The sequence below is a fragment of the Meleagris gallopavo genome, chromosome 28 (genome assembly GCF_000146605.3).
Source record: "Meleagris gallopavo isolate NT-WF06-2002-E0010 breed Aviagen turkey brand Nicholas breeding stock chromosome 28, Turkey_5.1, whole genome shotgun sequence".
In the NCBI taxonomy this organism is placed as follows: Eukaryota; Metazoa; Chordata; class Aves; order Galliformes; family Phasianidae; genus Meleagris; species Meleagris gallopavo.
In genome coordinates this window covers 3,262,903-3,272,217 of record NC_015038.2, presented here as the reverse complement: position 1 = coordinate 3,272,217, position 9,315 = coordinate 3,262,903, and the positions used below count along the sequence as shown (strand labels likewise).

The window sequence follows — 9,315 nt, the reverse complement described above, 5'->3', positions numbered from 1 at the left end:
GCCGAGGGCACCGAGGGGCTGTTCGTGGCGCTGGGCGCCGGGCTCGCCGCCGCCAGCCATCCGCTGCTCTACGTCAAGCTGCTCGTCCAGGTCCGGGGCTGTGGGTGTGTGGGGGTGTGTGGCGGCTGAGACCCCCGTTTGGGGGCAGGGAGGAAACCCTGGGTGTTGGCAGCGGTGTGCGGGGGGATGAGGACTTCCTGGGGAGTGGGGCATCTCTATGGAGTGACGGCCTGTGTAACGATGGGGATCCCTTTCCTCCTTACAGAGGGCTGTGGGATGAGGTGTGAGGACCCCCGTGCAAAGGGGAGCCCCGTATGTAGCAATGGGAGCTCCCTATAACGGGGGAGGAGGGAGGACCCCCTGTGGGGGCAGCGCCAATGGGGAGGGGCACAGGGTGTGAGATGGGGTGGCAATCTGTCACCGTGATCCCTGTGTCACGGAGATCCCAGCTGTCACGAGAGGATGGAGGTGCCTATAAGCTGGGGAGCCCTGGGGGAACGAGGATATTTCTGCATCAGGGATGGCCCTGAAACAGGGAATAGGAAATCATACATACAGCACAGGGCCCTGTATGTGACAGGAGTGAGGACCCCGTAGAACGGGACAGATGAAGATACTCACACAGTGGGGATTGCTATATAACAAAGGATTGAAAATCTTTATATGACACTGTGGGTCGTCATCCCTTTTCATCCTGAGATCCCCTCTGTAATAGGGAGCCTTATAAAATGAGGGGGATGAGGGCCTCTTGAACCCCAGGAACCCACGAGACCCCCATCTGTCATGGGGTGAGGGAGGGGGACACAGCCATTCAGCAGCTCAGGCAGATGGGATTGAGGCCACGCGGTCTGTCAGGTTCAGGACTGCCAGAACTGCACTGGGGATCTGCTCACAGGGTTTGTTCTGCAGGTTGGGCACGAACCACTACCTCCAACTGTTGGAAGAAATGTACTGGGAAGGAAAGTACTGTACCTGCCTGGCTTCTTCACCTACGGTGAGTCTTCGTGTGGCCAACCCATGCAGACTGTGCTCTGGCACGGCAGAGTGCTCTCTGTGGCTCAGCTGCTTCCCAATTGACAGCAGCCTGGTGTTTTCTTACCCAGCCAGACACATTGTGAAAGTGGATGGGAAGAGAGGCCTCTTCCGTGGCCTTACTCCTCGCCTCATCTCAAGCACTTTATCAACCATCACCAGGGGGAGCGTGAAGAAGGTAAAGGTCGGCTTCTCTCTCCATAAATCAGCTTGTCGGGGCAGCCAGTGCTACTGCAGCAGAGCCTCAGAGGCTGCACATGCTTGCAACCAGCCACGACTGCGTGTGTTGTCTCCTCATGGCTCCACGTAGTCCTCCAGGACAAAAGGAAAAAAGTACCCACATCCCCAAAACTTATTTTATTGGGAATCTTAGTTTAACTTGAACAGTCATTTCCCTTTTGTCTTTGGTAAGCAGTTTCGTGACAGTTTTCAACCGTTTTTACTTTCCACCCATCCTTCCCCTGTCTTTCCTTTTCCCTGGATTTTTTTTTCCCCATGCATTTTAGAGCACAGAAGCTCGTGGTTTTCCTCCTCAGCAGTCAAGGGCTTGCAGGTCAGCATCTCCATCTGTTTTGACCATGTGTTTCTTCTCTTCCTCCTCAGGCCTTTCCACTGGAGGACATGGAACACGTGTCTAACAAGGATGATGTGAAGACTTCCCTCAGGAAAGTGGTGAAAGAGGTGAGAAGTGGATATGCAGTGTCAGTGAGTGATGAGGGAGATCACACTGGGGATGTGCCTTGAAAGCAGAGGCAGCTTAAACTGTGGCTTGTGGGTGGAATTACTTGTGGAGAAATTCCAGGTAAAAAGGCTGCAGTATTTAGTAGCCACTGTATACAGATGTGAAATATTTCATAGAAATAGAGGCTTACCACAAAAAAAAAAACAGATTTAAAAGCAGGTCTGGGATGTGAAGAGGGTTTAGCTACACTGAGGGAAGGGACCCAATCTGCACAGGAGGAGCTTTTCATGCCACTGTTCCATTTTCTCCCCAGACATCTCACGAGATGATGATGCAGTGCGTGTCCCGGGTTGTGTCACATCCACTGCACGGTGAGTCCTGTCCCTCTGCCTGTCCTCCCCAGACCAAGGAACCCTGCCCTGTCTGAGGACAGCCCCCAAAACTCTGATAGAGAAGCGCATCACATAAACAGAAGCGGCTTCGTATGAAACCACAAAACAGATGTGGGTCCCAAGTATTGTGATGGCTGATACTCAGATCGGCCACGAGGATCCGACCCATAACTACATACTGAGGGAGAGAACCAGTACATAAAGTGCCTTGCATTGATGAGGGCCATTGAGAGAATGAAGAAAAGGGATGGCAAAAAGATTGGGTTACATTTTCCTTCGCATCCATCGCAACTCAAACTCATTCCTTTCTTTCTTCTTAGTGATCTCTATGCGCTGCATGGTCCAGTTCGTCGGCCGGGAAGTCAAATACAGGTGAATGGCTGCAGTTCTGGAGAGTTTGGGTACAGAAAAACACAAGTCCTGAAGTCAGGCTTGCCTGGTGCTCCCACACTGTGGGGGTTATGGTAATCCAGGAGGTCTGGGAGACAGAAAAATGAATCTGAGCTGTGTTTAGAGGGTGGATGACAGCGGAGTGAAGGGATGTGGGAAGGCTGGACTCTGTCCTTGGAACCCCTTTCAGTTCAGCTTTGTGCCAGTGGGTGTTTTGGTGGCTGCAATGCACCTTGCTAATTACTCAGTGAGTTTCCTGCCTTTTTGTTTTAAGTGCTAATAGAGAGGGAAGCTGTCTGAGAGACAACCTCCTCATGCTTACAGCTCTTCTCCTTTCTTGGCAGCGGTGTATTCAGAGCTATTGGCAGGATATTCAAGGAGGAAGGGATCCTGGGATTCTTTGTGTACGTGAGTTCTTTGAATATCTTCTTCCATAGGTGCTGATGACCCCCTGAGCTCCCTCCTACCAGTAACCTTGTCTGACTGCAGGACTCTCACATCACTCCTGTGAGCAGAGATTGAATCTGTGCCTTTGACAGAGCTCCAGTTTGACCATTAAGTTTTCCCCTGATCTTATCTTCAATCATACTTTTAGAGCCCAGGGAAAACTCAGTATTTTTACTTAGCTTTTACCCCTCCCACACTGCTCGTGTTTCTTTGTGTTTCAGCAAAGAAGCATTTAAAGCATTTGTTTGTGCAACAGGCACCAAGTTCAAGTGCAACAATGAGGCTCCTTGTTGAAATAAGAGCCAGGGCCTGGATAAGAAGCACATTCCTCTGAAAAGCACCATGGGTGCTTGTGATGAACAGGTGGTTCGTGCTGGCAGCAGGTTTGCCCATCTGATAGGAGCAGGACACTGCACAGTGCAGGAGCACTGCTGCCCAGAGCAGCTTGCCCAAAGGAGCTCAGACCCCGTGGTGAATTGACAGCATCACTAAAGCAGAGGTCCAGCAGACACTGTCTTGCTTCAGTTCTTAATTAACACTTGACTTTTTCTCACGTCTGTAAGAGAGCTTCCTGCTGCCTCTGCTCCTGGTGGGGAGGTAACTTGCTTTATTACTTCAATAATGGTAAAGGCAGCTCTGAAATTTCAGGAGGGGCTTTCAGGCCTGATGTGTTTGGCTCTGGAATCACAAAATCTGAGCTTTCAGATGAAACACGAACACATCAGCGAGAGGTGAACAGGGTGCCTCACTATTTCTCCCCAAGGAGAAAGAGCTGGAGGTCTACAGAGACCCCCCTTAATCAAGTGTCACCACATCTAACTGTTGCAGCCTACAGCTGTTCTGCAGGATCTGCAGCTCCACATCACCACTGAATACCACTTCCTCCACGATGCTCCCTGAGCTTCAGCCTCAGTCCCCTCTCCTCCAGCTCCCTAAAAAACAGCCTGTGGAAGGAGCTGGCTGTGTTCCCCTTTTCCAATAAAACACTGTTGGTAGCCTAATTAAACTCAGTGGTTCACAGGGAAGGTTTTAACACAATGTGAAATGTTTCAAGAGGGCTTTGAAGTTATGTATGCCCTGCGACTCCGCTAGGAAATCACACTGCCACAAGGGGAACACAAACTACATCTGCAGGACCAAACTGTTGCTGTTTTGCTCTCAGCACTCCTAATGCCATCTGAATGCCCTTAAAATCATTGAGGACCATTTATTTCTCATTGCCTGACAACCTCTATGTAGCTGTAACAGTGGCACATGCTCACTCTGAGGGCATGTCCAGCTAGAGAGGAAGATATTTCAGAGGATGGACTTACTTTGCTTCCCCTGGTACCTGCAGCAGTCTCCTGCTGCAAGCAGACCAGGACCAGTTCTCTGGGCTCTGAAATGCTCTTGACAATAAAATAGTAAGTGGAGCAGGCTGGTCCAGAGTATGTTTTCCCAACTGCTTTTCTACTGCTGCAGCAATCAGAGCAGGAAACAAAACCGATCCCCTGAGGTCCACAAGAGCTCTTCCCTAAATTCTGCCCTTCTCCTTTCAGTTCGTCCCAAAATAAAGATGCATTCTGGGGAGTGGGATTTCTCCATGTTGGCAGAGGAAAGGGAGGGCTTGGACCCTTCTGCACCTCACACCTGTGTTTTTACCATTGCAGAGGTTTAGTCCCTCACATCCTGGGGGATGTCATCTTCCTCTGGTGCTGCAATCTCTTGGCTCACTTCATCAACACCTACGCAGTGGACGACAATGTGAGTGGAACTGCCCAGCAAAGGGTTTGGGAATCTGTACCAAGCACCTCGAGCTGCAAGGCATCAATGGGGAAGGGAGACTAACACTGAAATAGACTAATCTCAAGCTCAGAGAGATGTCACGTAGCGACAGGGACAGCCTGGTATTATCCACCTCCTCCATAATCCTTTGGCTTCTCTTTTCAGTTCAGCCAGGCATCAGTGATCCGGAGCTACACGAAATTTGTGATGGGGGTATGTAGACAACTGCCACATCATTCCTCTGCCTCCTGCTGTCTGTGGGGTGAGAGCTCGTGGTCTGGGGGCAAAGCGGGTGCGTTTAAAGTCTCTACATCCAAAAATGAGGATAACTTAACTAACATGCAAAAGCTAGAGCTACTGCTTTTGTCATGAACGTCAGAGATGCTACCAGACTTCTGTGCTTTCAGATTGCAATGAGCATGTTGACGTATCCATTTCTTCTCGTGGGAGATCTCATGGCAGTGAACAACTGTGGGTATGTCTGTCACACTGAGATCTGATGCTTTCCCTCCAGTCTCTTGTTGTCTGAAACCTTTACAATCGTAAAGCTTTCATGCAGAACCATAAACTATATGGCACTTTGCATAGTCACTTGGTTTCCCACCCCAGGTTACTTACAGTGTTAGATCAGAGGGCACAGGCAAGCAGAATGAAAGCTCAGATGGAGAGGAATAATTGGGAGAGTTGTGGTGGTGCAGCCTGATCTGAACTAGACCAGAGGCAGAGGGGATCAAAGGGAACGTGCTGGCACCAGGGAACAGGCATGAAGAAATGCAAAACTGTTAATGCAGCACAGGGAGACAGGTGCAGGTAGAAACAGGACCAAGCAGCAGTAACTCCTTCACCTAGCCTGCTTTCCCAGTTCTGCTGCTTCTTGTGTCTTTCTGTGTGCGTGCTTATGGGAATGGGTTTGGATCTCACCAACTGCTGTAATGCTCTCTTGATATCTGCTCCTTGAAGGTGCAGTTACAGCATATAGTCCTGCACTCTTAAGGTGTTCAGGTAACACTCCTTGTTTGTACGCTCCTGGGGTAATGAAATTACATGATCCACTGCAGTGTAACAAGCTGGTCATTTGGCCTTCAGCCCAGTGCAGACACCGTGTCTGTGTCCTCACTTACACTTGTGTTATCTCTGGATATTGTGACAGCTGTACAGATCATCTCAGCTATTTTTCATTGCCATGCAGGTTGCGTGCCGGCCTCCCTCCTTATGCTCCTGCATTCACATCCTGGATCCATTGCTGGAGGTATCTCAGTAGCCAGGTGAGGGAGCAAGGCACACACAGTGCTTTGGGTTCCTTTCACTCCTTCCTGAGGGCTCTGGCACCGTCCTCAGGTACCTGTGCTGCATTCTTGATGTGCTCTGTAACTGTTTCCATCCTTCCAGTTACAGCTCCGGTACCAGGCATGGCAGTACTGGTGTGTTCCTGTTACCTTAGCTTGCAGCCTCCAACCTCAGGCACTGCATAAGAGCAAAGCCCCACAGCTCTGTCCGTCAGGCATCCTTGCTAGAAGTGCCTGACCCCAGGGTTGAAGCCCCACTTTCTCTTCTGTAGCAACCTGGGGTGCTTAGGGCTGGCAGCCCTGCAGCAGACACATCTCATTCCTTCCCTGCTAACCTAGCAGCAAAGCGGCACTTCAGCATGGATGCCCTAACCCCATTGTTTTCCTCCTCAGGGGCAGCTGTTCCGTGGCTCCAGCCTGCTCTTCCGCAGAGCACCCATGCAAGCAGCCTGCTTCCCTATCGACTGACCCCAGCTTGCAGGGAGAAGTACAAACTTGGACTCCTTGAAGAACCCTAAGCTTGTTTCCATATGTATATTTGTTCTTTTTGATCCAAAGTCTGTGGTGCCAGAACAAGGCACCTCCTTTCCAGCAAGGCCAACCACCAGTTGGCCTGCAGTGATCTGGCTTCAGGCTCCAGCTGAGTCAAAGCCCCTTCCTCATGGCTATCTTGATCAAGACGCATAGGAGAGAGAGCAGAAGGATGTTTCTCTGGTCTGGGCTGTGAATCTGACGATACTGGAAAAGCCTGTGAAACCAGAAAATGCCCGGATGCTAAAGAAACCAGCCTCAGGATGCAGGGACAAAAGACTGCTTCGTTCTGCCTAAGCTGAGAAGCGGCAAGAGATCCAGGGCTGCCCTGCTGAGAAAGCAACAGCAGCACAACCAGCTCCTGTCTTGTCTCTCGTGGAGAGGGCTGATGTGTGTGGCAGGTAGCTTGTACTGGACAGAGTCAAGACTGAGACGCATACTTCAGGGTACCTAAGCACTTGGGAGCAGCCCAGCTCCCTTGGGCACGAAAGGGAAATAATAATTTCAAAACATTAAAAAGAGAAACAGTCCCACTGCAATGAAGTACAACGCAGGTCCTTAAGAGAAATGTTTGACTTGACTCCAGGACAGCATCAGAAGATGGAGAAGGCACTTAAGGATGTGTGTGGCACACGGTGTCTGCTGTGGGAAGGCAGTGCAATGGGAGGAGTGCATTTAGGATGCACCTCACAGCCCAGTGAAGCTGGGCGTACTGCAGGCAGCGTGCATGTTTCTAAGGGAAGGGTTTGGTCCCTGGTTGGATCAGCCCCTGCTCAGGTACAGTGTTTTCCATGCTGGATCATGCTGCATCACATGAGCATCTCCCACCCGGGGTGGCATCACCACTTTGCTGATGGACAAACACAGAGTCCCGTTATGGTGCTGGGCTGTGGGGAGATGTTGATCTGCTAACTGCTACAAGCAGAAGGGTTTGTCTTGCAACAGAGGCACCAGGCCCATCACTGTCTGAAGGAAAGGAATAAATCTCAGCCAGCCAAAGGCTTGGGAGCAGAGCCACAGGCTTCTCACCCATGCAGTGACACGGCAGGCCCTTGCATAGCAGGGCTCACCTGTGACAGCAGCGCAGGATTTATCCTCAGTTCCCAGGCACAGAATTACTGTTGTTCTCCCCCCTCTTCCCAACCAGTCTGTGCTGCTACCACAGCCAGGCAGATTTCCCCCACTTCAGTTCCCCACGAAGCAGTCTTTTGCACAGAGTTCAGTGTGTTACTGCACTCCTTGGGAAGAGGTTCTGGGGCCCTGAGCAGGCTGCAGGCAGGGACAGCAGCAGCACACGTGGAAGCTTCTGTCCCCAAAAGCTCCCTTTGGTGTTGTGAAGTCAGTCCTGTCTGTCCTCCCCCCTCCCATACGGTTTGTGTTACAATAACAACACTCAATGCATGGCCCTGTCCCCTAACCAGAAATTATTTTAAAGAGGATTTAACTATGCTCCAAAATACAGCTATAAAACAACTCTCCTTGCTTGTTTCTTTTTTTTCCTAAGGCAATGTTAATCTATTTTGTACAACGGGCTCCTTTGCTCAGGAAGGGTTTCCATTTAAGGCATTTCTTTTAATACAGGAGCTGATTTCCCGTGTATCTGAACGTCAGGTGCTGCACAGCCCACATCAGGCAGTGTTTGCCCAGGAACTTGGTCTCTATCCTCGAAATAAAGGCCACCTTCTGCTGCTCACATACCTATAAAGCCTCCTGTAGCACCTTCACCTTGCACACACCCTGGCTGCCATTACTGCATAGAGAAGTACTATTTCTTTTAACCACCCCTCTTCAATTCACTGTGACTCACAAGCTTTGCTAGAAACAACTCTTAAATGCAGCTTTCAATCAATTTAAATGAAAACCAGGTTTCAAAGGCCTTTAGGTAGCACACAGGAGGTAATTCACAACCCCAGCCTGACCTCAGAGCAGGGGCTGTCACTCATACGGTCATTAACTTCCTTACCTCCAGCTTTCTGGTTCTTCTCGTCCCTTACTTCATTTGAGGCGTCCCTCTACGGGGACAGCAGCTGCACCAGGAACAGGCAAGGAGAAAACACCACCCAGGCAGCCCCTCCCTTTAATTGCTGCCTGTTAGTGGGTGCCCAGCTCCTGCAGCATAGGTGACAAGGATGGGGCCCTGCTGTTACAACAGAGGAGCTCAGGGCTGAAACTGCAGTTGGAGAACAAATGAAGTGGGATGGAAGGAGGGTTGGGTCTGGCACCGGGGATCCTTGCACAGATCTGGCGTTCCCCTATCTAGCCAGGAAGCAAACTTGTGTTTAAATATTGACTCTCCAGCACAGAAATGGAATGGGTGGAGTTTGCAACCGCCCCGTGCCTGCAGTTTATCGTTCCCCAGTGGAAAGCGGAGATTACCGGGACTTTGGCCTCATCTGCTCCCAGCTGCCGAGGGGACAAAGGAGACAGAGATTGAAGCTGGGAGAGGGAAACTCAGGTCAAGGCAGCCCTGAGCCCCCCTGGGGCCCTTTTTGCCTGCAGAGCTCTGCTGCTAAAAGCCCTTCAGCTAAGACAAACACCTGAGCACACCTTTCCCAGTGCTGTCACTGCAGTGTTAGGCTTATGGGCAGCGAGGCAATGCCCCACAGCATTGCTGCCCTCTGAGTCTCTTTGTGTGTCTCTCCTGCAGCAGGGAGCTCCATAGAGGCCAATAGTTACTCAATAATAAAAATAACCCCTGGAGAGGCGACTGGTGCAGCCCAGCTCTGCTGGGAAGGGTTCAGGGCGGGGAATTGGGGCTGGGGCAAGGTGGTCACAGAGCCGTTCCCTCTCA

General features: G+C 50.8%; 1 protein-coding gene across 1 annotated transcript in view; it reads left to right on the top strand.

The window, feature by feature from the left end:
- Positions 1–8,002, top strand: part of MTCH1 (mitochondrial carrier 1) — a 10,003-nt gene extending 2,001 nt beyond the window's left edge. Inside the window, exons 2-13 of the mRNA XM_019623155.2 lie at positions 7–90; positions 910–994; positions 1,104–1,210; positions 1,636–1,713; positions 2,028–2,085; positions 2,427–2,478; positions 2,841–2,900; positions 4,593–4,686; positions 4,873–4,920; positions 5,115–5,182; positions 5,897–5,972; positions 6,387–8,002. Of these exons, the coding sequence (XP_019478700.2) occupies positions 7–90; positions 910–994; positions 1,104–1,210; positions 1,636–1,713; positions 2,028–2,085; positions 2,427–2,478; positions 2,841–2,900; positions 4,593–4,686; positions 4,873–4,920; positions 5,115–5,182; positions 5,897–5,972; positions 6,387–6,461 (885 nt within the window). The 3' untranslated portion in view covers positions 6,462–8,002. The remainder of the gene's footprint in view (positions 1–6; positions 91–909; positions 995–1,103; positions 1,211–1,635; positions 1,714–2,027; positions 2,086–2,426; positions 2,479–2,840; positions 2,901–4,592; positions 4,687–4,872; positions 4,921–5,114; positions 5,183–5,896; positions 5,973–6,386) is intronic.
- Positions 8,003–9,315: the final 1,313 nt, after the last annotated feature.